The 27,782-nt window shown below is 52.4% G+C and overlaps 1 protein-coding gene across 4 annotated transcripts in view; it reads left to right on the top strand.

Annotated features, from left to right (window-relative positions):
• Positions 1-27,782, top strand: part of GRM7 (glutamate metabotropic receptor 7) — a 170,902-nt gene that overhangs the window by 64,176 nt on the left and 78,944 nt on the right. The window contains exon 2 of one of the 4 annotated variants that reach the window (XM_030283324.4): positions 9,123-9,339. The exons of the other annotated variants lie outside the window; for them this stretch is intronic. Coding sequence (XP_030139184.2) covers positions 9,123-9,339 — 217 coding nt within the window. The remainder of the gene's footprint in view (positions 1-9,122; positions 9,340-27,782) is intronic. 4 annotated transcript variants of the gene reach the window in all.

Genomic DNA, 27,782 nt, shown 5'->3' with positions numbered 1-27,782 from the left:
ATAGTTCTGATAAAGAAATCATTCAGCCCCTGAGCTGGAGTCAGACATGAGCTGTTCTGTTTCATGATGCAGAGGGAGATGATTTGTGTTGGTAGGAAAGGGAAAATAAAGAGTGGATGACTGAGATTTCATCAGTGAGACCGTGCCACGTCTCTGGAATCAGCATTGAGGAGGAATTCAAAGCAGCCTGTCTGAGACCCGGGACAGTCTGACTGTGCATGGTCCTGTCCTGCCCGAGGACAGCAGCAGGGGCTGGGCAGTGCCAGGCTGGCACCCAGCAGCTGGGACAGCTCTCTGGGACAGCAGCACGGGCTGGGCAGTGCCAGGCTGAGCAGCTCTGTGCCTCTGCTCATAGATTTGGGTTCATGTTCCAGCTCTGGGCTGCTCAGCTCCAGCTGGTCTCACCCTGAGCTTTGGCTGCGGGCGAGGGGACACCTGGGGGAGGAAGAGGAGGAGGAGGAGGAACCTGTTGAGGTGTGGGTGCCCAGGGGTGTAGGGAGGTCAGGAGCAGCTTACACAGATTCCTTCTAATTCACAGCTCTCCTCTGGCCTCAGGCTTTCCATAAAGTGCCAATCCAAAGCAGACAGTTGAAGCTCAGGCAGAACCGTTCAGCAGCTGCAGTGTGTGAGCACATTAAAAACCCGGGGTTTTTATTATTTGACACGTTTTTAAATTCAAAATTAGTTCTGATATCACATGGAGGGAAATGAGCTCCAGAAACCCTGTTTAAAACATCATTTACCTCTTGAAATGCAGCTGGTTCCCTTGGGGTGTCAGAGGATCCAGGGGGAGCTGGAGGAGATCACATTTTCTGAGCTTCTCCCTTAATGTGAGGCCACTCAGAGGTTTTAATCAGCACAGGCTCCCACTTTGGCAGTGTCTGTTCAGTGGAAGCTGTTCACAGGAGCTTGGCTTTGCTCATTGTGCTGTCGAGCTGCCTGCCCAAAGTTTAACTGTAGGCTGAAATTAGAAATTACCACTTAATGCAGCTAAATCTGTATTGCCAGGTTTTGGATGTGTTACTCTGTCAGGGCACCAAGGCCAGAGGTTTCATTCTCCTTGACTGTCAGACTCCTGGCTATATTGAAGGTTCAGGAATAAATATTGAAATCACAGCCTTACTTTCCGTGACACAAGTGTGGATGCTCTCCTGGAAATGCAGTTAAGAGCCTTGCTCCCAGCCGGGCCCCACAGCTCTCATGGAGCCCAAAAACTCAGCTTGCAGGATGATTGTTTCCCCTTGTACCACACTGCAGTCTGGTTCCACTGGGCTGGGTTTGTGTCTGTGCTTGTGGATTGCTTTCACAGAACTGTCTCCTGCCACCAAGAACAATTTCTGTCTCAGCCTAGCTGCTGAGTAAGTCATTACTGGTGTTGTCTTTATCGGGCTACTTTCAAAATCAATGAGATTTATACTTGCAGATTAAAAACCTTTTAAAATATGCATAGACAATATAAGGTTCAATTATCTGTTTGGGATGAATGGAGCAGTGTGTACACATAAATAAAACATAAAAGCTGCTCCGCTCTGTTTACATTCTGCTCCTGATTTATTTTCAAAAGAGTTAGAATTGGTGAGTCCGTATTTGGATGTGGGAGCTCCAGTCACTGCAGAATGTGTGTTTGGTGTCCATCCATGGTCTCTGCTCACAGAGACACTGCTCAGCTTTTGGGAATGCAGGCAGGGATGTGGGATGGTGCATGGGAAGGAAATGAAAAGAAATCACACGGTGCTACCAGTCTCAGCGCAAATTAAGAACTTTTCTGGATTTTGTCAACTTCTTCCCCTTAATCCTGGTGGTTCCATAAAGAGGGAGAGAAGGTGGAAGGATGTTTGTCTGTTCTGATAAGGAGGGGGTAACTCTTTATGTGCCCTGTTGCTGTTATCTCTGTGTGAAGAGTTTCGTGATTATCTCATCTCTTTCTTGAGCTAGTTAAAAAGTATCTCACAGTGCAGAGTTTCTATTTTAACATTGTGTTATAACCTAAAAGTATATTTAACCCACTGCTTAAGAGAACTAATACAGCATGACTTTGTACCATTACACACACAATATTCACTGTGATATTTGTGAAAAGCCAGTGATAAAACGTGCATGTTTCACAGCTGGCAGTGCAGCCAGCCAGGGCTGGGCTGGGCTGGGCTGGCTGGACACAGCCCTGCACCCAGGGGAGCCTGGGTTGGCAGTGCTGGGGCAGGCAGGCAGGGGATGCTGAGCAGCCCTTGGTGCCCCCCGGGCAGGAGAGAGGGAGCAGCTCAATTCCTGCCAGCCTCACCCATTTCTGAGCCCACCTGGGACGGACAGAGGCTTGCAGCCCGCTCTGCCCCTCCAGCTGCCCTGTGTGTGTCCCAGCCGTGCCCTGGAGCTCTGCTGCCTGGCACAGCCTGCTCCACAGCTTGCCCCGAGATCTTTTTGGGGGCCAGCAGCGCCTTGAATTGATCCACAAGCCCAGCTGAAAGGAGCTGAACTCTAAAGGATGCTTTCTGCCAGTGGCAAAGAATCACAGAACCCCAGGATGGGCTGGGTTGGAAGGGACCTTAGAGCCCCTCCAGTGCCAGCCCTGCCGTGGCAGGGACACCTCCCGCTGTCCCAGGCTGCTCCAAGCCCCATCCAAGCTGGCACTGGGATGGAAATTAAAGCATTTTAGTAAATAATTCATCCCTAGGAAAGCATAGATGGCTCAGTCCTAATCCCCAGTATGTGAACACGTTGAGACAGGGATGATGTCCTTGTTTATTCAAGGACAGCTTCATCTACAGCTTTAGAAGGGGGTAAGATGTTTATTTTTGTGCTGTGACTCATTTTCATTACAATTTTGGGTCTCCTGGTTTCAAGTCAGGTTATTCGAGTCCAAGGTTCTTTTAGCATTTAAAAGCTAAGAAATCACCCCCTGTTTTTCTATAAAAAACCAATCTGTGCCATAAGCTCATCACTGGCACAAGCAGACCTTGGTTCAGGCACAGGTCATCAAGATGAAATACGGGATATCTCATATTTATGGGCACATCTCACTTTCCTGGGTGTTTATGAGCTTTCCTCCTGCTTTCTGGGCTGATGAAGTGCTCCCGTGAGCCATGTGGACAGTACTAATTGCTGTAATTATTGTCCCTTAATTGCTACAATTATTTTTTTCAGGAGTACTTTCTCACTCTAGGAGAGGAAGCAGGAAAGACCTTGCAGATATGGAGAAGGCTCCCAGCTTGCCAGTCTCACTCAGGATGTCTTTTGGTGACTTTTCATGACAGGTGTGGGGATGAGGATTGATCTGTGTGCCTGGAAATGGGCTCTTTTCAGGTTTGAAATGAATTCAACAGAATGTGTTCAATTAGAAAGGCAGTTGTTTGAGGAACCCGGAGTAGCTTTGAAGTGTTTGTTTCAGGAATGGGTTCCATCCAGAACAGCAATGGGAATGAGGAGTTGGGAATTTGTCAAGGTGTTGCTGGGCAGCACCGTGGCTGCTTTATCCTCACACTGGCCAGGGAGTGGGAGATGGAGCTCCCCAGCTGGGAGGGTTGGTGGAGAGAGCCACTGTAGATATAACCAAAATTCAGGTACATTCATCATTTCTGGGATTCTTCTCTTGGTGTTACTTCATTTGCTGTTGCTCCTGAAAGGGATTTACATGAAAACTTTGTTAATTGTTCTTCCTGACTTTCTCACTGGCAACATTTGATTCTTGGCTGTAAGAAGCACCTGGGAGTGCACGATGAGGATGAGAGGTGAGGAGGGATCCCCATCCTGGGATTGTTCTCATCTGGAGCTGAGGTACTGGGAATGCAATTCCCAGCTCCTCACAGAGCCCTGCAGAGAAACCTGCAGGAGTGTTGTTGTTCTGTGCACCTGCAGGAATGTTGGTTTTCTGTGCACCTGCAGGAGTGTTGGTGTTCTGTGCATCTGCAGGAATGTTTGTTTTTTTTGAGCACCTGCAGGAGTGTTGGTTTTCTGTTCACCTGCAGGAATGTTGTTTTCTGTGCACCTGCAGGAGTGTTGGTTTTCTGTTCACCTGCAGGAATGTTGGTTTTCTGTTCACCTGTCAGGGCACAGGGAGGGCAGGTGCTGCAGCAGAACACCTTGGGAGGCTCCTGCCAGCCTGGGTAGGGCTTGGTGGCTGGCAGGGCTGGGCAGGAGGGGAGCAGGAGGCAGAGATGTTCTCTGTGCTGTGCCCCAGGACTGGCAGCTCCTGAGGAAATGCTGAGCTCCAGTTCAGCCACTGGAGAACAGCACGAACTTCTGTTCCTCTTACCTTCACAAGCTCTGACCTTATTTCGTGTATTGGGTGAAGTTTTCACAGAATCACAGCATGGTTTGGGTTCCAGGGGGCTCAAAAGTCTGTTCAACCCCCTGCCAAGGGCAGGGACAGCTTCCCCTGGGTGTCTGGACTTATAGAACTGCCTCCCAAAAATCCTTCCTGTTCAGAAGGCAAGGGGAGAATGAGAATAGTCTGGAGGGGTTTTACCCAGAGAAAATAGCTGGGGGAAACTTCAGTAACTTGAGCTGCAGACAGGGGAAGCAGCTCTCTGCAGCTCAGGATGCTGGAGCTGTTTGTTCTGCAGTTTGGGATGGGCATGGGGCAAAAAGAGGAGCTGTGCTGAGGATGGAAGAAACCTGATAGATTTCTACATGAATAAAACCTGAACAGAACAGATCTGAACAGAATAAAAGCCGAACTGAACAGATCCCAGGCTGTTACTCACCCACCAGCTCACAGCAGAGTTTTGCAGCTGGGTGCAGGCTCCAGGCAGCTGATTTTGGTGAAGCTGGGAGGATTTGCAGTGTCTGTAGCCTGGCACTGCCCTGCCAGACGTGATGGGTTCCAGGGCTCTGCCAGAGCAGGGTGAGGTTTCCCTGCTGCCAGGAAACCACATCAGTAAAACTTCGGAGGAAATTGAAAATAAAAACGCAGCAAACTGTGAACTTGATATTGCCCTGCTAGGAGCTCATTAACGTCTCAGGAGGTGCTCTCCTGCATTATCTTAATTGCCTTTTCTGAAGTGCCCTGGCTGCTGGGGCTGGCTGAGGTGGGCTCAGGTGCAGCATCCCCATCATCTTAAAGCAGGGCCTGGGGAGGGGCTGAGCTCAGTCCCTGCAGCAGGAACTGTTTGTGTTTGTGTTTGTGTTTGTGTTTGCAGGTGCTTGGCCTGGGAGTGACTCTGGGGCTGGGCAGGCCAGGCTTGGGCAGACCAGGCTTGGGCAGCCAGGATTTGGCACGCCAGGCTTTGGCAGCCTGGATTTGTCAGGCCAGGCTTTGGCAGCCAGGCTTTGGCAGCCAGGCTTGGGCAGGCCAGGCTTGGGCAGGCCAGGCTTGGGCAGGCCAGGCTTTGTCAGGCCAGGATTTGGCAGCCAGGATTTGGTGGCCAGGCTGTGGCAGCCAGGCTTTGTCAGGCCAGGCTTTGTCAGGCCAGGCTTTGGCAGCCAGGTTGGGGCAGCCAGGATTTGTCAGGCCAGGCTTGGGCAGTCCTGCAGCCCCAGGGAAGGCTGCTGTGTGCCCTGGCACTGTCTGTGTGCCCTGGCACTGGGCTCTGTCTGTTCCAGGACCAGACACGAGCCCTTGGGGAGCTGCTCAAACATTCTGTCATTTTTGTTGGAAAAATGCTCTGTAGAGCAGGGAGAGAAGGAAGGTTTGGGACTGGAGAATAACACCCAGTGAGTCTGAAATGGAAACTGGAGCAGTGAACAGTTTCAGTGGGGTTTGCTCTGAGGTTTCTCCTGGTGTGTTTGTGCTGCTGCTCCTGCTGCAGCTGCTCCCCAGCACAAGCTGCTTTTGAGCAAGACAACAAATGTGACCCAGAGACAGCTCTTCATTAGCAGGAGAAGATGAAACAAATGAAGAATAATGGTCAATGTTAGAAATAAATTAACATTAATTAATCACTGACTAAGACAATGTTGCCAGCATTAATCATTCCCCCTTGCTGTAATCAGAACATCAGCCAGGCAAGCCAGTGTGGAGCTCCTGGGTGTGGTGTGCCACGGTCCTGCCAACACAGGGCTTGAGGAACATCTGCTTCCCACACAGGTGAAATGCTGCCTCACTGCTCTCAGTGTCCCTCAAAGCTCCAGCCCAGCTCTCGCTGTGCTGCTGGAGGCAGGGGCCAGGAGAGCGGGGTCCCTGGGGCTCTGTGCATCACAGCCCTCCTGCCAGGGTGCTGGGGCCTTTTGGAAAGCACAGCGTGCTTCTCTGGGGCTTTTTGATGTGTCAGAACAGAAAACGGGCAAAATGCGATGGAAGAGAAATCTTGCTTCTTTCATCTCCAGTTTAGAATTGATGACAAAGAACAGACTTCACCAAAATGAGAGAAAAATGAACCGGTGAAGAGGCAGAAAATATTTATCTGGGTAACTGAAGAACCCTCAGCAAAGCAGTCTGATCTCAATCTGTGGGTGTCCCTTGGCCCTGCACAGGGACACCGTGGGCAGCACCACTGCAGCAGAGACCAGGGACACTGCCCAGCCTGCCCGTGGCTCTGGATGGGCTGGGGCAATCGTTTTTATTTCCAAGCTTTTATTTCCAAGTGCACTTCAGTGCTGGCAGGAGCTGGAGGTGCCTGTGTGGAGCGCCCTGGTGGGCAGCAGTTGGATTTGGGCTGATTTTTAGCAGTGGCTGCCCAGTTTGGCCACTGGGATGCTGCTGGCATGCACGGGCGGCTGGGCAGGAGCAGGAGGTGCCTTTAGCAGAGTCTGCAACCAGCTCTGACACCCTGGGCAGGGGATTCTGGTGGCTGCAGCCCCTGCCACATCCCCTGAAGGACTCTCTTCCCTGTGTTTAACAGAACGGGAGGAAAATTCTACTTGGCACGTGTATATAACTTCATGTTGCTTTTAGATATCCTGCTAGAAACACTGGTAAAACACCTGATATCTGCTTTTTATGCTCCAAGTGATTGAAGCAGCCAGCAGTAGTTAATATTTTATGAACAGTGGAAAAAGATTTAAAATCCAAAAGGTCTCCTTAGGAATATAAGCAATGCAGCAAATTCTGTAGGAGCTTTGGTTGCTGTAAAAATGCAGAATGTGCTCCTTTTGATTTTTAGTTGGAAAAGCGGTTGTTGGCAAGTTGGAGTACAAACTTGCCACAGATAAAAGCTGGTATTTCAGCCTCCCTCTGCTAAGTGCAGGAAGCAGCCCTGGGCTGTGCCAGCACTGCTCTGTTGGGGCTGGCTGCTGTCCGTGTCACTGTGGGTGACCAGCCCATGTCCCCACAGAGGTCACCAGGCCCTGCTGGCAGCAGCAGCTGGGGCAGGAACAAACTGGAATTTCCCTGGTTTTGCTGGCCAGGGTGCCCAGCAGGTTCTGTGCCCTGCAGCAGTTGGGGTGATGCTTTGTGCTGCCCTGGAGCAGAGGCTGGGCAGAGTCACAGAATAAAGCAGGGATTTATTAAAGGATCTCCTCCATGGATCCACCTTGGGCAGCACCAGAGCCCAGCCAGGGCTGCACCCAAATGAACCAAAATGGCACAAAATGAACCCAAGATGAACCAAAATGGCACAAAATGAACCCAAGGTGAACCAAAATGGCCCCAAAATGCACGAGCGCTCCCGGGGGCTCTCCCTGGGATCAGTTCTGCTCCATTGGCACCTTGGAGTTCATTGTCCCATTCCAGCTTCAGCCCAGGCAGTCCCATCCTGCTTGTTTTTCTCTCTCCAGCCCACGGTGTTTGTGCTCCTGGGCTGAGATTTGGGTCATTTGTTCTTGGTCCCAGCTGGAGCAGGAATTGTTTTGTCCCCCTGCTCTGTGCAGAGAGCTCAGCATCCCCTGATGTGAAGCCCAGACCCACACACCAAAGCAGCTCAGAATGTGAAAAATAGAAAAGCCAAACCTGAGACATCAGGGATGAGGGGAAGAAGCTCCAGGAAGCTCCAGGCCAGGCGCAGGGTGGGATTGTTGGGCTGTCTGCACTGGTGGTCCTGGGGTCCCTTCCAGCTCTGGACATGGATGGTTCTGTGAGAGTTTGGCTTTGTTTAGGGTGAATAGCAGCTCTTGGGGTAGTTAATAATTCTTCCATGCAAAGTTCATTTCTCTGTTCACTTTTCTGGCTCTCCAGCAGTGATTTTGCTTCTGGTATCTGCTTTTCCTGTGCTGTGGGGGCTGCAAATGCCTGTGTAGATATAACGTGAATTCTGGGGACATCTGCTCTCCTCTTCCCCTGCTCTCTGTGGAGCTGAAGGTGCTGAGCCCTCTGCAGTGCTGATCCTGGGGCAGTGCAGTGCCTGTTTTTCTGAGGAGGCAGGAGAGCTGATAAACGCTTGTAGGATGAGAAATGCTTATGGAGTGCTATGCAGAAACCAAACCTGAGAGTGCAGGAGGTGCCTGTGCTCAGGCTGCAGGGCTCAGGTGTTAAACAGACTGTTTGTGTGCATTGCAATCCCTTCTCTCCCCTCCCTGGTGTCTGCAGGAGAGGTAGGGCAGGCTCCTTCACTCCAGGAGCAGTCCCAGATTTACTCAACAATTGCACAATGGGCTTGGGGAATAAAATCCTGTCAGCTCAGAACTGCTCGGGGGCCTTTGTTACCCAGGGGAGAACAGCCCCAGCACTGCTCTGGGCTCTCTGCTGGAAAGGTCACTGCCAGGGGAAGCAGTGGCTGCTTTGCTGGGACAGAGCTGAGTCGTGCCCAGGCTGGGTCTGTGGGACAGAGATGTCCCTGCTCAGCAGCCTTCACACTGTTCTTCATCAGAAGGAATAAAAACTAAACCTCCTTTTCCTTGAGCCTGGAGCCTTCATCCTCCTGAGGCTGAGGAAGGGTGTCCCAGCTTCCAGCCAGCGCTGTCAGGGTAGAGCCAACCTCCCTTTGCCAGGATCCCGAGCTGGGCAAAGCCAGCACACAGCAGGGCAGAGAGTGGTTCAGGAGGTTTGTGTGCTGTGTTTGGTTCCTCGCAGGAAGGAGTGAGGGGTGTGCACACACAGAGCCAGCTCCAGCTGCTGCACAGCTCGGTTTGGGTGCCTGGACACCAACGCAGGGACTGCTCCTGTGCCTCGAGCGTTGTAGGGGAGCGTGGTGGAGGATTGCAGCTGCACACAGCAAACCAAAGCTCAGCTGAAGCCAGGTGCTTTAGCTGCTGCTGCAAGAAGTGCCATGAGTATGTGAATGTGTGTATTTATCAGAAATTGTTTTTTTCTACAGATCCCACAAATCAGTTATGCCTCAACTGCACCAGAGTTGAGCGATGACAGGCGCTATGATTTCTTCTCACGGGTGGTTCCTCCAGATTCCTTCCAAGCACAAGCAATGGTGGACATTGTGAAAGCTTTGGGATGGAATTATGTATCCACTTTGGCATCTGAAGGGAATTATGGAGAAAAAGGAGTCGAGTCCTTCATGCAAATTTCCAGAGAGGCAGGTAGGCAACGCCCGTCCTCCCTCCAGAAAGCGCTGCGGGACTCGTGAGTGTCGTGTTGTGCAATTGTGATCGTATTTTCTAGAGCTGATATTTGATCCTAAAGTTGCTGCAGTTCTTTGCAATGCTCTGGAATGGCTCCTGGATGTTGTCATTCCTGAATTGCTCGTGGAGGCTCAGAGAGTGGGAACCCTCAGTGGGTTTTCAGTGGTTTCTGGGGAAAACAGAAATCCTTGAGTTGTAGCGAGCTCCTGCTGCTGCGCTGGCTGAGGTTTCCTTGTGTTGGCATGGGGAGAAGCCAGATTGGGCAAGGCTGAGCTTTTCTGTCTCCACAGGCTGGAGTTCTGCTGTGAGCTGCTTGCAGCCTGGCTGGTGTCACCGCTGGTGCCAGCTCTGGGGTCCAGCCTGATCTGGGTTGTTTGCTTTGGCATTTCCCTGCCCACTTCGTGCAGGCAACTCAGAACCTTTCCCTTGGAGGCTCGGGGCTTGCTGGTGTGGGATGAGGCATGCCAGACCTTGGTGTGAGTCCTTGGCAAGCTGGTTTGCAATCCAGATTCAGAAGGGTTTGGAAACGCGAGTGTTTGAAGCTGATTCCTGTGCTGGGAAGGAAAAAGTGGCAGATGATGGATTCGTTATTGGTGATAAATGCAAGGGCTGCTCCAGAGGCTCTGTGCTAGAAGCCATCAGCACAAATCAAGCTCTGCTGTGCCCCCCAAAGGGAACTCAGGTGTCCCAGCCTGTACCTGCCTGGCATTGCCCAGATAAAACAGCACAGTGCCCAGCTCAGTGCCAGGGTGACAGAATCTGTGATATTTAAACGATTCCCAGATTGTAGAAAGTCTCTGTCTGTCAGCCCCGCTGCCAAAGCAGAAGCCATAATTGGTCTGTGCTGTTTCAAGGTTGTTTATTCTGTTTATCTCTAACATGTTCTGCTGCCCTGCCGCAGCTCTGTCCTGCCGGGCAGCGTGTGGGGCTCTGCCCTCAGTGGGATGTTACAAACATTAAATACCACAAACTACCTGTGCTGGATTTACAATAACGTGCCAATATCTGTCACCTACGTTGGACAGTGTGTCCCCAGCCTGAACCAACAGAAAAATGCCAACACCACAGTGAAACATGGAGGGCATGAAGAAGGAGAAAAAGGACAAGGCACACCCAATTTCCTCCATCTTGTCCCCTTTGGACCCCTTATCTAGAATCCTAAAATTTTACTTTTGCACCCGTGCCACACTTAATTATTACTCATATCAAGCACTCAGAGCTGGTAATTCATCCTGTAAGAGTGAAAACTCTTTTCCATGGCCAGAGATCACAGCCAGTGTCTCTGGGGGCTCTGTCCAGGGGGGTTCCTGACCCCTGCCAGGGTCCCAGAGGGAAGCTCTGGACTCCCACACCAGGGCAGGCCAGGAGCTCCCTGTGCCCGGGCTGCTCCCACAGCTCTGCCTGCAGGGCCAGGCCCAGCTGGGTCCCAAAGTGTCCCAAACTGATCATTCCCCCTGGCAGCGTCTTCCAGGGAACCAGCAGGGAAAGTTACTGGGCTGAAAGGATGGGTTTGCAGAGGGGGAGCTGGGATTTTTTCCTTACGTTGGTGTCACTGAAGGAACCCACATTTGCATAAATTCTTCTGTTCCTACAAATGCATATTTATGTGGTATTAAAGCAAATGGGTTTGGATTTAATACAGCAGGAAGTGACAAATGCCAGCGCTCATTGGAATTTAAAATTGACTTTATTTGCAAATATCCACTGTTGCAAACTCATACCCGAAATGTGTTCCCTGTGTGAAGGACAGGCTCTGGCTGCAGAACAGATCCCATTTTGTGGGGTTTTTCATTTATTCCATGAGCTGTCCGTGCAGCCAGCACAAACTCAGGCTCCTGCAGAAGAAGCAGAGCTGAGCCCCAGCAGTGCCGTGCCTGCAGCTCCGTGTGCGTGCAGGGGGATGGATGCAGGTCCTGCCTGGGGGATGAAGGCGCTGACAGGGATGGTGCCTAAAGCTCCTCCTCAGAGCCAGGCTGGGATAATCCCACCCCAGCGCTGCTTAGGGCTGTGCTCAGCTCCTTGTGCACGCAGCTGCAGCTCAGGAGAAGTTCTGAGGGGCTTTAACATCCAGCAGCAGTTCCCCAGAGGTTCCACAGCCTGGGGAGGCAGGAGGATGCTGTTGTTGGGAGGTCTGGTGGAGCAGTGCTGCCTGGAGATGCAGCTCCTGCCCTCCCTGGGGGGAGTGGGGCTTGTCCCCTGGCTTTGGGCTGTGGGCTCATCCTCAGTGAGCTCAGACTCCTGCTGGTCCTTGGGGCAGCTGTGCCATGGCTCCCCAGCCTCCCTGGCAGGAGCTGGAGCTGGATGGGGCAGGGAATGGGGCAGGAGCAGAGGAAGGTGCCCAGGGGGAGCTCGGGGGGGATTAATGAAAACTCCTGAGCGAATTTGGCCAGCCCTGGCAGGGCTGCCCAGGGCAGTGGGAGTCAGCAGCCCTGGCAGGGTCAGGGAAGGGCTGGAGCTGGCACTGGGGGGCAGAGCTGGGGGCACAGTCCCTGCCTGCCTCTCCCTGCCAGAGCCCGGGCTGGAGGGAATGCAGCCCAAATCTGAATTTCCCAGCAGGGAGCAGTGGTTGTCAGCTCCTGGAGAGCTCTTGGCCTCTCACAGCCACCTTCCCTTGGCAAAAGGAAGGTCTGCTCCGCAGGTGCCAGCACATTTCCTGGCTGTGGCCTCCAGGCTGGAGCAGCATAATTACCCTAAAGGCAGTGTTTCATCCAAACTTGTTTCTGATCAGCTGGGATCTTAGGAAATCTGAGGATCAGTAGACAGCGCTTCCCCTGCTTAGTTTTCAAATATGCTTTGGCACATAAAGACTTTGCTTGATCCTCTGAGTTAATAATTCTTCACAAAGTGACTTTTATTATGAGCACTTCAAGCGAGTTTGAATATGTCATTGTGGCAGGAGATGAAGATTTGAAACATGCTCTGCAGTCTGTGGGATTAATAAATTAGGGGAATGGTCTAATTATGGGAAATCTAAAGGACAATTTCAGATTATTAATGAAACTACTGAATACTTGAATTTCAAAGATTAATTCATCTTTGATTTTTTTTAAAAGATTAATCTGTACCAGAAGGTTAATTGCTATCTGTAAGAAATATATATACTGAAGTCGTTAGCAAAAGACCACTTGAATGCCTCCTAACAGATAAATGAAGGATCTGGAGTGCATTTATTAATGTTCTGCTCTCCCCAAATGGCCCATTTTCACAGCTGAGTGGGGTTTTGCTGCTCTCTCACTGCTGGGCTGCTCTGCAGGATGTGTGTCCCTCCTCCTCCTCCCTCCCAGGGCTGGCTCAGGGCTGGCTGTGTCTGCAGGGCAGGTGGGCACAGGGGACAAGCAGCGTGCTCAGAGCTCAGCTGGGGACGTGCAGGGCTGGGGGAAGCTCTGGGGAAGGCTCTGGGGAAGGCTCTGGGCACGCTGGCAGCCCTCTCTGCCCGCTGCAGGCAGGGCACAGGGCTCAGCAGCTCTGCAGGGCTGGGGCAGGGCTCGGGGAGGCTCCTGCTGCAGGCTGGGCTTGCTGAGAGCCACCTCCAGAGCTGAGCCCAGCGTGGCCTCCAGGCCCCTTTGGCATGGAAAGCACAGCCCCTGTGACACCCCCCTGCTCTCAGGCAGCTCTCCCTGCTGGAACTGCTCAGTGCCATGTCCCACAGCTGCCCCACAGCTGTCCCACAGCTGTCCCCAGGTCCCACAGCTGTCCCCAGGTCCCACAGCTGTCCCTGAGCCCCACAGCTGTCCCTGAGCCCCACATCTGCCCCACAGCTGTCCCTGAGTGAGGTGGGGACAGCTCTGTGCCTGGGTTTGCTCAGGGACAGAAGCTGCAGCCCCCAGCCCCACCCCACTCCCTGCAGGGATTGTTCAGGGTCCCTTCCAACCCCAACCACTCTGATTTTCAGCCCCTCCTGCCCTCAGAAGCAGAGTTACTTTGCCAGCAGCATTTCTCAACAGAGGCTTGAATTTCTCTTGTTTTTGCCTTTAGCTCTGTGTTTGCCACGAGCCCCCTGTGTATCCAGGCAGGCACCAAGCTGTGAGACACCTTGTCCTTGAGTGTGTCAAGTGGAGCTGTGCCCCGGAGGTTTGGGCTGGATTTTGGGAAAGGTTCTTCCCCCAGAGGGTGCTGGAAGAGCCCCAGGTGACTTGGTTCTCTTTCCCTTCTCTGTCCTCACGAGTGTCCCTGTGCTGTCCTTTGGTCCCACTCCTGTCCTGCTTGTTTGGAGCGGGCAGGACAAACCCAGGAGCTCCCAGACCGGCCAGGGACAAACCCAGGAGCTCCCAGACCAGGCAGGGACAAACCCAGGAGCTCCCAGACCAGCCAGGGACAAACCCAGGAGCTCCCAGACCAGGCAGGGACAAACCCAGGAGCTCCCAGACCGGGCAGGGACAAACCCAGGAGCTCCCAGACCGGCCAGGGACAAACCCAGGAGCTCCCAGACCAGCCAGGGACAAACCCAGGAGCTCCCAGACCGGGCAGGGACAAACCCAGGAGCTCCCAGATGTGGCTGTTCTCTGTCATTATTTGCAAGGCCTTCTCAGTGGTTGTTTATAAGGGCTTGCCTTCCTCCAGGCTGTGGGGCTGTGCTGCTCTGGGCTCATGTAGCAGCAGCCAGGGACTCGAGCTTGCAGTGCTCCGAGCCCAAACACAGCAGCTTTTGTGCTTAAAAACCTGAAGGATTTCGCATAAATGCTCGTGTTTTAAGAAGAGCAGGGTGCAGATGTAGAGCAGCAGGGAGCTTTCTCTGACAGCTCCTCATTGATGTTTCATTGCTGTTTATATATTTCTTTTAAAGCCATTTTTATGTCCAGGCAAAAGCAAGTCTAGACAGATTGTCTAAAAACTTTTATTGGCTAATTAAGATTATACTGCTGGTATATCTCTGCTGGATAGCTGGGACTCTGCTTAAGGAATGGCCTTTCTTTTGTGCAGCATGTGCCTTTTGCCAAGTGTTCTGTTATTCCTTGGGAGGGTTTTTTCGTATCTGTTTCAATGCCAAAAGCGAATGCCACTTGAAGTCTCATGTTTGGACACCTGAGCCTGGAGCAAGGAGCCAGAGCACCTTGATTTGTTCCCATTTGTGGCTCCTGCTGGAGCTGCAGCTCTCGGGGAATCCCTGCAGGCTCTGGAGCCGTGTGTGCCGTGGCCCTGGGGCAGGTGGCAGAGCCCTGTGCCATGCTGCAGTGCCCTGGGGCCAGGAGCGCTGCCAGGGGATCTGTGTGCTGTGTGAGGAGCCAGCCTGGCCTGGGGAAGCCAAACCAGCGTTTGTTTGGAGTCTGGGATGAGCCAGGTGGCTTTGGACACTTGGGTGTGCAGAGCGGTTCTGTTTGCAGCTCATCAGAAAGTTGTGTGAGAAAGTTTTCTATAAAAATATAAACTCATAAGGCTTTAAAAAATCTTAAAAATCGAGGCAAGACCCAGTACAGCCAAACCTGGCTGGACAGGACCCGTGGGCAGAACTGGCACCTCCTGCTTGGGGACAGTGCCAGGGTGGCCCTGGCACCTCCCTGCAGAGCTTCAGAGCTGGGTTTGCACTTTATTGCTGCCAAGGGGCAGCCCTGGGTGCTGGGGAGGCTCTGGCAGGGCTGGGAACAGAGCGTGTCTCTGGGAAATGTGCTGGGGTTATCGTCTCTCTGACTGTGGTGGGGTAGATATGACTCTAAATTATTAACCTCTGCTTGCTGAGCGTTGCCCAGCCCTGCAGCGAGCCCAGAGCTGCCCCCACAGCCACACGTGCAGCTGGTCCTGCTTGCAGCCCGTGCTGCACAGCAGCAGTGAGACACACCGTGCTTGCAGCCACCTTTGATTTCCCCAGCAACCCCAACAACCTCCCCAGCAGGAGAACAGAAGCACTTTTCTTTTTATGGCTCTCCAGCTCTGAGCAGGTCTCCAAGCAGAGGCTGTGCAGCTTCAGAAGGCTTTCTCCAAGCAGAATGCTATTGATTAAACTCAAACCACATCTCTTGCCTAGAAAGGAGCCGAGAATCATAAACATCAAAGATGGCAAAGATCTAATTTGGATGTCATTAGTGCTAAGCTGCTCTTCTCTTCAGTAGGTGGATGTGCACAGGTGTGCCAGCAGCTGGCTGGGAATGCAGGATTGTTCCTGTAGCAACAAATGGCTGGAAATGTCTGGTGCTGAGAGCTGATGTGCAGATCTGTCCTCTGCTCAGCCAAGCAGTTGTGTCAGGAATTGATCTCAGCCACGGGAGCTCTCTCCCTCTCTCTGTTCCAACCAGTCCATGGAAATTGTGTTGCTTGTGATGGCAAATCCATGTGGGAAAAATCCTCCCCCAGCTCAGCTCTCGCTTCCAGGGCTGGCAATGGGCTGAGTCCAGGGACTGCAGGAGGGGACTGAGCTGCCTGAGGGCAGGGGCTGTCTGGGGTCCCCAGCACAGATCTGGGGCTGCCTGGGGCTCCCCAGCACAGATTTGGGGCTGTCTGGGGCTCCCCACCACAGATTTGGGGCTGTCTGGGACTCCCCAGCACAGATTTGGGGCTGCCTGGGGGTCCCCACAATGGATTTGGGGCTGTCTGGGGCTCCCCACAATGGATTTGGGGCTGTCTGGGGCTCCCCAGCACAGATTTGGGGCTGCCTGGGGTTCCCCAGCACAGATTTGGGGCTGCCTGGGACTCCCCAGCACAGATTTGGGGCTGCCTGGGGGTCCCCACAATGGATTTGGGGCTGTCTGGGGCTCCCCAGCACAGATCTGGGACTTGGTTACAGACAGCAGCTCAGTATTGCTGATAAAATCACTCATCTCATTCTTCTCTAATTCTCCTGTTCTTCATTCACCATTACAACCACCCCACATTACTTTCAGGCCAGGGCTGAGGCTGTGGAGGCTGATTAAATTGCAAGGCAGACTTTTAAATGAAAGGATCCATATCGAGCTCCACTCATTATCAGCTCCGAGAAATTAAATCTACCCTCAATGATTTACTCTTAAGGCGAATCCAGCAGGTGCTGGGAAGACAAAGGGCACGCTGGCAGAGGAGGAGGAGGCAGAGGAAGGCCAGAGCTGCCAGCTGTGCCCGCAGCAGCCCCAGCCCTGCAGCAGGCTGGGCTGGCAGGGAAGTGGCAATGCCAGGGAGCAGCACAGTTCTGTCCCTGGGGACTCTGCTGAGGAGCTCTGACACTTCCCCTGGCTGTGCAGATTGCTGTTCCCCTGCTGCAGGGGCTGTGGGGCACTCCCCTGAGTGCTGTCTGCTGCACTGCCCCTGGCCCTGCCACTGCTTCTGTCCCTGTTCTTGTCCCTGCCCCTGTCCCCTGTCCCCATCCCAGCCCCTGTCCCTGTCCCCTGTTCCCATTCCAGCCCCTGCCCCTGGCCCTGGCCCTGTCACTGCTCCTGTCCCTGCTCTTGTCCCTGTCCCATGCCTGTCCCCATCCCTGTCCCTGTACCATCCCTGTCCCTGCCCCTGTCCCTGCCCCTGTCTCCATCCCTGCCCCATCCCTGTCCCATCCCTGCCCCCATCCCTGTCCCACCCCTGTCCCTGCCCCAGTCCCCTGTCCCATCCCTGCCCCTGCCCCCGTCCCTGTCCCCATCCCTGTCCCATCCCTGCCCCTGTCCCTGTCCCTGCCCCAGTCCCCTTTTCCCGTCCCTGTCCCTGTCCCAGTCTCATCCCTGTCCCTGTCCCATCCCTGTCCCGGTCCCATCCCTGTCCCCATCCCTGCCCCATCCCCATCCCCATCCCTGTCCGGGCAGGCTGGGGCAAGGAGCAGAAATAGGAATTGTTTTCTCTTTCTTTCCTCTATAAAACCTCCTGAGAGAGCAGAGTGTGCCTGGCCCAGCCCCTGGCCCAGCCCCTGCAGGGACAGGGCTCCGTGCCCTGGGCAGCTCAGGGGAGCTGTGTGTTCTCTGCTGCCCCAGGCCGTGTGCTGGGGTTGGGGGATGCTTGGAAGGAGCTGCTGAGGACGTGTGTGCCAGCAGGAATGGGCTGTTTGTGCCAGGCTGACAGCCCTGTGCTGCCCACCCCACCCCGCTGGCCCAGCCTGGGCTGCTGGCACCAGATCTTACTGCCTTGCCTTGATTTTTAAAAGTGGTATGTTTTCTTTTTCAGTATTGTTAATTTTCTTTTTGTTCTTTTTTAACAGAAAAAGGGTGAGATGTTGCCACGATTTTCAAAAGTGTTAACTTTTCTTTTTCAATACCGTTCATTTTCTTTTTTATTTTTTAACAGAAAAAGGGTGAGATGTTGCTGTGATTTTAAAAGCATTTTGTTTTATAGTTCTTTTAAAAGTTTTTTAAAAACTATAAAAAAAAATACTTAACACTTTTAAAAATCAAAGCAGCATTACTGTGTGGTAAGTGATCACTGAAAATGTTTTTTTAAGTGCAACTGCCCTGAGTGTGCTTGGTGGGAGCTGTCCAGCAGTGCCTGGGCTCGCTGTGTGCTCCTGCCCTGCGCCCCAGCAGCCGCCCACAGGGCTGCTGAAATAACATTTCCCTTTGGGACCTGAGCTTGGCTCAGCCCTAATTCACACCTTTATAAAAAGTACATCGTTTTCTCTGTAAGTTCATTTTTCATGCAAACATGATGCGAGCGTGGAGCCTCAGCGTGTGTCGATGGGGAAAGCTCAGCTTTGCTCTGCAATTTTAAACGATGGAAAACCCAAGGCAGGAGATCTGTAAGATTTTTACAGGAAGGAGAAGCTGGGGCTGGCTCTGAAAGCCTGTCCTGTCCTTGGATGATCGGTCAGGGAAGGCCATGCCAGCTGTGGTGCCCGGTGTGCCACGGTGGCTCTGGCTGGAGCAGAGCAGTGCTGGGCCCCAGCCCAGAGCTCAGATCCCTTCTCTGCTGCTGGGCGAGTCACAGGAAAACACAAAAACGTCTTTCCTGCCACGAGAACTTCCAGGCTCAGAGTTTATTTGTGCTCTGTGTTTGGGAATTCTTCAGGAAAGCCTTTCAAGGGCAATGCCGAGCTCTCTCCTTGCATGAGTGAGCCACAAGACAAGCTCCTTTCCGCTTCCTTGCTTTTCTGCCTTTTTCTCTTTTCATGAGATTTATGGAGATTTTGAATTAGCAGAAAAGAAAAAGAAGGGTGGAGAGTGGTTTGGCACGTGTACAGTCACTGATAGACAGAGACAACTCTGCCGTAACAACATCCAGTAATGATTTGAATAAAGAAAAGGTAATTAAAACCACACGATTCTAAAACTTTATTTTCACATATGGCTGAAAATTTGTAAAACGCCTCCCGGCGTCAAACTGGCACTGAAGAAGTTTATGGCAATGTTTGAAATACAAAATGCAAACCATCAGCTCTTACCTGTGTTCCTTAACACGTAACTGTTACTTATTCTATACATATAGAGATGTATAACTTCGTAGCTTTACATAATCTTCTTCTGGCTGGTGTTAATTCAATTAGTCATGCTTTTGGAATGCTAAAAAGATTTGCCTATGGGAATTTCTCTTCAGCTGTGAGTCAACAGTCAATTCTCTGGATTTTGTTTTAGTCAGTGCCTCTTTATTAGAATAAACAAGATTACTGGCAGGGGAAATGTTCTCTCTGTTGGTATGAACGGGGGGCTGGGGAGTGCCAAGGTGGGATGAGCAGGGCTGGGTTCAGCTGGCAGTGCTGCCTGCACCTTCCTTTGCCCCTTTGCCCCTTTTTCTCTGGGTGTTTTGGTGCCCTGGGGGCTCTCCTGGCTGCTGCCAGGTAACCCTTCTCTCCTCTTCTCCCCCTGCTCTGTCGTGGTTTGACACAGGAGAGAATTTTCTCAGGAAGTTGGGGTCAAACCAATTGGTGATCAGGTTTGGATGTTGGATCTGACTGCTCACCTGTGCTGTGGTGCCTGCTGCTGGTTTTACTGCCCCAGAGATGCAGGGCTTTGGTTTCTACAGCCTCAGGGCGTGCAGCAGGTCGGGAGAGGTGCAGAACAGCAGTCATTTCAGTGATTTCCTCCTTGGGGTTAATTTTGCTGTTGTGTTTTACATCTCCAGTTGCATGGGATCCCATCTGCAGAGCCAGGGCTGTGGGATCCCATCTGCAGGGCTCCAGAATCCCATCTGTAGGGCTCTGCAGGGCTGTGGGGTCCCATCTGTAGGGCTGTGGGATCCCATCTGCAGGGCTGCAGGATCCTATCTGTAGGACCAGGGTTCCAGGATCCCATGTGCAGGGCTCCAGCATCCTGTCTGTAGGGATCCAGGATCCCATCTGCAGGGCTCTGCAGGGCTGTGGGATCCCATCTGCAGGACCAAGGCTGTGGGATCCCATCTGCAGGGCTCCAGAATCCCATCTGAAGGGCTCCAGAATCACATCTGCAGGGCTGCAGGATCCTATCTGTAGGACCAGGGCTCCAGGATCCCATCTGCAGGGCTGTGGGATCCCATCTGTAGGGCTCTGCAGGGCTGTGGGATCCCATCTGCCAGCCCAGCTGTGCAGCACCAGCTCTGGCCACAGCCCCTGGCCCTCCAGCAGGACGTCCCTGCCCTGTGGGGCTGTGGCAGTGGGGGCTGGGGGGTGAAGCTGTGAGATGCCCGTGTGCCACAGAGGGTTTGGGGCTGCCCGGGCACCTTTGGCCCCTTTGCAAAGCAGATGTCATGCAAACAAGCCGAGGGTTTGTTGGTGCCCTGCTGGGTTCAGGCTGGGCCTGGGAGCTGTGGCTGTGTGCAGGAGCTGCTGTAGCCCAGGGAAAGGACAGTGAGACAGCCAGAAAGGAAAACAAGAGCTCTGCCTTATGGCAGGGCTGATTCAGGACAATTAAGGGTAACAATAATAGGAAAAGGGATGGCAGATTCATCAAGGTAATTTCAAGCCTCTCTCCCTGTGTTGGGTTCTTCTGCTACATTGGTAATCCCGGACAGGGAGAGAGGGAGAAGTTCCAGCTCCTCCTCCTGAGGCCAGCTCTGGGCACTGGAGTGCCCCGGTGCCATCTGAGTGGGGAGCAGGAGGATTTGTGCCTTGATATGAAATAACCAGACCCTTTTGTATTGCTGGGCCTTTCTGTTAAAAAAAGAACAGATCTGTGAGTCTGTCTGGTGAATTGGACTAGCCTGGGACATTTGTTCCAATTTGATTTTTATAGCTCTAGAGGGACACGATAACCAAGCAAGCCATAGACATTTCCATTTATGTTCTCCAAAAATAGTGGGAGGCAGCATGTGCTTCTGTACCAGAAGGATTATGTAGGTCAGCCTGGCTCTGAACCTGTTATTAAAAGTGACATTGCCAAAGAAAAACCAACAGAAAATACAAGAAGCTTTGAGTGAGAACATCACAGGTACCCACTCTGCTTCATCCCAAAAGGGTTCCTGAGGCACTGCTCAGCACTGTGCTTTCCTCACCTCTCCTCCAGACCCTCTGCCAAATGGTGGTGCTAAAAATCCCAGCTGCCACTCACCTGAGACAAACAGATGTGTGAAAGTAGCATAAAAATGGGTAACTGCCATAATGCTGATAATTTAGGGGAAATTCAGTGTGATTTTTGTGAATTATCTTTCATTTTCTTCGATGGCTGGGCTTGGGAGACCTCTGCAGCCCCTGGAAAGTGTTCTGCCTTTTCTGAAAGCAGGCAGGAGATTGGGGGCATGGTTGGGCAGCGGTGCCCTGGCAGCAGGGACGGGCTGGAGCTGCAGTGCCAGGGCTGGGGGCAGCTCCAGCGGGGAGGACAGCACCCATCTCCTCTGGAGATGGCCAAAGGGGCTGCTGGAAGGGAGGGCAGCTAAGAACAGGGCTGAAACCAGAAAGGAATTGTCACAAGTGGCTGGGTTTTTCAGTGCAGCACCTTCTGAGCCCCAGGAGTGCTGGCATCCCGCGCTGCCCCTGGCAGAGGGGAGCTCTGCTCTCCCCTGCCCTGCATTGCTGGGCTTTGGGCTTTGGGCTTTGGGCTCTGGGCTTTGGGCTTTGGGCTTTGGGCTTTGGCTTTGGGCTCTGGGCTTTGGGCTCTGGGCTCTGGGGAGCTCCAGCTGCTGCTGCCTTAGGGGGATTTAGGGGCAGCAATAACACCTGGCTAGGACTGAATTTCAAATGCAAGCGCCAAGGGGATTTAACAGAGTCAGAGGAAGTTTTAACCTGCTGGGGAGCAAACTGCTTCTGTTGGTTCCATTCCCTGCTGCTTCTGCAGAGGCACAGCCACAGCCTCCTTGGTATTGTCTTTTCAGACCGTTTTTGAATGATTTGCTCTTGTTTGGGCTTTTTGTGACAGATGCTCCAGCTGCAAGCAGCCACCGCTTTCAGAAGGGAATGTAGAAAAACAAAAAATCCTGATTTCTCTCGGGCACGATCGTTTTCTTCTCCTTTTGGGAAGTGTAGTGATGGGACAACTACAGTAAATTCCCAACAAACAGCTTTTGTGTTAATGAACAGATTAGTCCCATTTGGATTTGCCACATTTGAAAGCTGCCTGTGGCCTCATCATGCTTTGTCCTGATTACGGTGCTTCACGTTTGATTTGGATTTAGGAAAAGCGGTTCCTGGAGTGGACGAAGCCTTCCCTTGGTGGCAGTTTGTGCGGTGCCATCTGCTGTGTGCCGTGCCCGTGGGGCTGTGCTGGCTGCTGGGGCTGGGCTGGCACTGCTGCCTGCAGCGCTCCGAGCCTCCAGGGACTCTGTTACAGCTCCTGCTTTTCAGCTCTGGAAGCTCTGCCCTGGCTGGTCACTGGGCAGCGGGGCTGTAGGGAGAGCTTTGCACCGAGCCCCAGGGTCCTGTGGGGCAGGGTGACCCCTTAATGGGTGTGACCCTTAAATGGGTGTGACCCTTAAATGGGTGTGACCCTTTAATGGGTGTGACCCTTTTGGGTGTGACCCTTTAATGGGTGCGACCCTTTAATGGGTGTGACCCTTTAATGGGTGTGACCCCTTAATAGCTGTGACCCTTAATGGGTGTGACCCTTTAATGGGTGTGACCCCTTTTCCTGCTGTGACCCTTTTCTGGGTGGGACCCCTTAATGGCTGTGACCCTTTAATGGGTGTGACCCCTTAATGGGTGTGACCCTTTTTCTGCTGTGACCCCTTAATGGGTGTGACCCCTTAATGGCTGTGACCCTTTAATGGGTGTGACCCTTTTCCTGGGTGTGACCCTTTTGGGGTGTGACCCTTTAATGGGTGTGACCCTTTAATGGGTGCAACCCTTTAATGGGTGTGACCCTTTTAATGGGTGTGACCCTTTTCCTGCTGTGACCCTTTTCCTGCTGTGACCCTTTTCTGGGTGTGACCCTTTTCCTGGGTGTGACCCTTTCCCTCGTGTGACCCTTTTCCTGCTGTGACCCTTTTCTGGGTGTGACCCTTTTCCTGCTGTGACCCTTTCGTTGCCTGCTAGGGCTGTAAAGCTGCAGAGCTGCCTGTGAGCTGGGGCTGGTGGAGGGCAGGAGGGCAGGAGGTGGCTCCTGGCTGTCACCCCGGACACAGACCCCTGTGCTGGCTGCAGAACCTGCCTGGTTCTCTGCACTGGCCCTGCAGAGCCCCGAGCAGGGTGAGCTCTGGGGTACAGCCCCCACGCCCAGGGCGTGAGCAGCCCGTGACCCTCCCTGACCACAGCCCCAAACACTGACCTGTGCTCCTGTCACCTCAGACATCCCCACAATTACCTCCAGCAGAGAGGTTCTGTCAAAGCAGCCCAGTGGCTGTGTCTGGGAATGTGAAGGGACAGAGGGATGGATGCTGGCCTGGGTGAGGAAGGTTTCTTCTCTTGCTCTCTGTGTCTGACACACTTCTCCATGGGCTGTGTGACAGGAAAATGTCTTCTTGAAAACTCAGGCTGGGCCTGTGTAGAGCCACAGCACCTTGGGGCAGGAGAAGACCTTCAAGATCCAGTCCAGCCTTGGCCCAAGTGCTGCTGTGATGTTGTTGAGCCAGGGACGGGCGAAATGACTTGTATGGTTTTAGAAGGTGAATGAGTGTTTATTTAAAAATACTTTTTTTATTATAGAGAACATCATGAACATTAATTCCACTGATCTTAGAGTAAAACCATTTCACCCGATTGGTGCACTAGACTTAGGTCAGTGTGGCAGAACACATCTATAAACAATATGAACAGAAAGCAAGATAATCAATTGTTATATTCCTCTCAGGCTTTTTCCTGGGCTTAGCCTGGCACAAACCTTTCTCTCTTTTTCCCTCACTGAATCAAGAACACCCCCAGTGCCACAGCACTGCAGCACATCCTGCACCACCTCCTTTGGTGCTGCTCTGTGCTCTCAGTGCCCCCCGAGCTGATGGCCCAGGTGCTGGTTTGGGGGGACAGAGGAATCAGGAAGTTTCCTTTCCCGAGGAATCAGCAGGTTTGGCGTTGTAATTCCGTGATTTAGGAGATCCTGAGGCACTGCTGGAATCCTGAGCTCCCAGCCCCAGGTGCCACGGGGGGATGGCACCATCCAGCCCCTGCCCTGCCCCACTGAGAGGTGTAATTACTGTGGCACACACCCACTCCTTAACGAGCCTAATTCTGGGCACTTCCCTTCTCCATAATGTTGGTTTTTTCCCCAGATTCCTCTCTCCCGATTTCGTGTTGTTCCTCCTCGTTTACCATGGAAACAGGAGATCTCTGAATTACATTTCCAGCACATCTTCTGTCCAGACAGGGTTTGAACCGGCTGCATCAACCACCACTTTTCAGATGATTGGAGAACCTTGATACAAAATTATGGGTGTTTTGCTATTTAGGTTTGAGTTCTGTTTCTGTCAAATGAAGGGAGAAAGAGCCAGAGAGAAAATTTGTCTGCAGAAAATACACTGCAGCCAAGATGAAATCCTCCCTGAAATAAGGAGGCACAAGTGGCATCTGCAGTAAAATCTCTGGGAATTGTACCCATCAAAGCACTCCAGGAGCAGGGGGCTGACTCCTGGGAGTCATTTCCAGCTGTTAGCAGCAGGGTAATTTCACTGCAGCTCCTATTCCAGTGGCAGGCAGATACAGCCACTAGAATTTGGAAGTTACTGCCACCAAATTCAACCTTTTCACCTTTGACAGTCTCATGATAAATTGAAAGTGATTCAGGACTTCTCAGGCTCCGAGCTGGTCTGGAGCCTGAGCGCTGCAGGAGGTGGGGTTACTGTAATAGTTTTATCTTTTTCTAAAACACATTTTAAAGCTTTTACATTTTTTCCCAAGGAAATAATTTCTGCTGGGTGCAGGAAAACACCGTGCAGCAGCCAGTTCAGACATGACAACAAGGAGCAAACCCTTGGCAGGGTGAATTCTCCTTCCTTCCTTGCATCTCCCCAGGAGCAGGAGAGGCTTTGTGAGCTCTCCCTGGTGCAGCTGGCTCTGGGTGCTGTTCTTTAAAATTCCATTGCCTAAATCGCTGCTGCCCCAGCCCCAGGGCTCCCAAAAACACAGGGGGATGGAGAACCCCATTCTGCTGCAGCTGCACCTGGGAGGGTTCTGTGGGCACTGCTCTCAGAGAAGGCAGCTCTCCTTTGCCCAGGACTGGGAGATGTTGGGAGGAAAGGTAAAAAAGCAGCAAATGAAGCAGGAGATCCTAAAGAGATATAATCTGTCTCAAAAAGTATTGATCAGGACGTGGTTTTGCCTGGCCAGCTTCAGAGCAGAGTTACAGCCTCAGGCAAGTCTTGTTTGTGCATTTGTGTCCCTGGGCATCACTCTCTCCCTCAGTTCCTCTTTTCTTCTCTCTAGTTTTGTTTTTCCTTTCTGGTTTAGTTTTTCTCTCTAGTTATTTTTTCCTCTCTGGTTTAGTTTTTCCTCTCGGGTTTACTTTCTTTCCCTAGCCAGTTTTAGCAGACATTTTGGGCTGTTTAGTAGAAATTTCAGGCTGTTTAGTAGAAATTTCAGGCTGTTTAGTAGAAATTTCAGGCTGTTCTGAGTGGCTGCTGGAAAAAAGAGTGCATCAGTCAGTCAGCTCAGTGTGCTGGTTTGCAGCAGAGCCTGCATCCCTGCTTTGGAGCTCTGATTGCAGCAGTGACCCCAAAGCAGAGCTGATTTAGGGCATTGCTGAGCCCACGGAGCAGAGGGAGGGGAGTGCTCAGGGCAGCATTTCAGCATCCCTGAGCATCCCTGCAGGCAGTGGGATGGAGCTGTGCTACAAGAGATGTTCTCCTTTTGCTCTCCCACTTGGGAATCCCTCCTTGGCTTTGTTCCTGCCTCTTCCCCTCGGGCTTGTCCCAAACAGTCTCTGACATCTGGGAGGGCTCCTGTTCCCTTCTCCCCCGTGAATATTCCATTCAAATATGAAATGCCTGCCCACGTTCAGCTCTGTGGTGTGGCACAGGGACTTTGCTGGGCTGGAGTGGTGTGCTGGCTCTGGAACGCGTTCTGTCAGGAGATGATGTTACAGCACACTGTGCTCCTGCCTTTACACATTTCATGTGCAAGTGCAGCTCTCTGCTCTGTTTTAGGTGTTAGTGATGCCTTCAGCTGTGGCAGGGGAAACACACAACTCTGAACTCCATGTTTTGGTAGGTAAAAAGTGTTTCCATTTCTCTTTCAACCATTGCTGAAATGCTTTTATTTCTTTTTAGAGAAGAATCCCGTGGTTTTCACATGCTGTAGCTCAGATTGCAGCAAACTGTGCATCTCTAAGTTGGCGTGTTGGCTGGCTGCTCAATTAGTAGGAAAGTTCCATGCTAGTAATTAACAAGGATCTACCCAAAAAAGAGATGTCTCCTTGGCAGTGTAACTTTTCTGGAGAAAAATAAAAAATATTGCAGGAAAGGCTGAGGGAGCTGCTCCAGATTTGCTTCCAAGATCTGTAAATCAGGCAGAGGATTTACATGTTCTGCTGTTTCAGCTGGAATTTGCCTCCTCCATCAGATTATTTTAGTATTTGGTGGATAGCACCAATTAAAATTTATCGTCAAAGTAACTGTAGTTTTAACAGGGCTCTTTTCCCAGTGTTAGAGAAATTTGGTTTACATTTAAAATCTTCACTGGGATGCTCGGAGGGAGCAGGGCTCCTCCAAGTCTTTGAAAACACAGAAAATCGGGATTCTCCCAGTGTGGAGGGCTGTGCTGGGCCTTGGGAACCCCATGCAGCTGTGGGGCAGCCCCAGTGTCACCCCCACATCCCTGGGGCTCCAGGGGCAGCACTCCAGCCTGCCGTTGGGGTGGGTGGGCATTTCCCTGCAAACAGGAGCAGCTCAGGGTTTTGGTGGTGTCCATTGTGCATCCCAAGGACTCTGCAGTGAGAGAAACCAACAGCCTGGCGGGGTTTTTGTGTTCCCTGTGCTTGCAGAATGGAGGAATTTGGGGAGCTGCCCTCCCCTGTGCCCTGGGGCTCTCACCCCCAGCTGGCAGAGCTCCTTTCCCAGCTCCTGCCCTTTTTCTGCCCAGCCTTGCTCCTCCCCAGGTGCCACGTCCCACCCTGACCTGGCCTGGAGCCCCCCAGCCTCCAGCAGCAGCTCCTCATTCCCCTTTGGAGTGTCTGATTCTGTTATCAGCAGCATCCCGGGAGGTGGCAGGAGTGTGTAGGAGGGCCCTTTAAAAGCTTATCTTTAAAGCCACGGTGTTTTGTGATTTAAAAATTAAGTATGGATTAACAAATGGAGAGCTGACACTGTCTGGGGAATCAAGATTGGAGAGAGGGAGAAGAGCATGACTCAACAAATGGCTTTATCACCGTGGAGTGCAGTGTTGGGGCGATGTGCAGGGGCTGCTCCCGAGCTCTGGCACTCAGCTCCTGCCTCAGCAGCTGTGCAGCCGCCTTAATTAAAAACATTTATTTCCCCAGAACAGGAAGTTAGCAGAACAACTGAAAGCGAGTGGATTAAACGAGGCTCACTGGAATTTTGTGGATATTCTGCTTCCATCCTTTATTACTGTTTTTTTTTTTGGGTTTTTTTTAATGCAGGGAACATTGCTTTGCTCTGAGAGAGGAGGGCAAAAGTCAACTTCATGACTTGTAAATGGAGGTGCTTTTTTAGGAGAGCTCCCCTGGGGGTGCAGGGTCTGTTCCAGTGCTGGACACGGCTCTGAGGGGTGAAACAGGGACTGGGAAGGGGCTGGAGAGTTCCTGAGGGAGCTGGGAAGGGGCTGGAGAGTTCCTGAGGGAGCTGGGGGGGCTCAGCCTGGAGAAAAGGAGCTCAAGGGGCCCTTCTGGCTCTGCACAGCTCCTGCCAGGAGGGGACAGCCGGGGGGATTTGGGATCTCATCCCAGGGAACAGGGACAGGAGCAGAGGGAACGGCCCCAGGCTGGGCTGGGGAGGCTCAGGGGGGATTTTGGGGAGAATTCTTCATGGAAAGGGTGCTCAGGCATTGGGAGGGCTGCTGGTGGAGTCCCCATGCTGGGTTTGAAAGCCCTGTGGATGTGGCACTTGGGGACATGGGGCAGTGCTGGTAGAGCTGGGGAATGGTTGGATTCCGATCCGGGAGGGCTTTTCCAGCCCAAACCATTCCATGATTCTGGGAGTGACACAGTTCCCCACCAGCCGTGGTTTGCCAGAGCTCTGTGGGTGTCCCATCCCCAGATCCCAGCCCTGGAATGAGCTGTTCTGTGTGTGAGCTCTGAGAA

Source organism: Taeniopygia guttata, chromosome 12, assembly GCF_048771995.1.
Source record: "Taeniopygia guttata chromosome 12, bTaeGut7.mat, whole genome shotgun sequence".
NCBI lineage: Eukaryota > Metazoa > Chordata > Aves > Passeriformes > Estrildidae > Taeniopygia > Taeniopygia guttata.
Note: the sequence above shows the minus strand (reverse complement) of the source record. Positions and strands in the feature narration are given on the sequence as shown.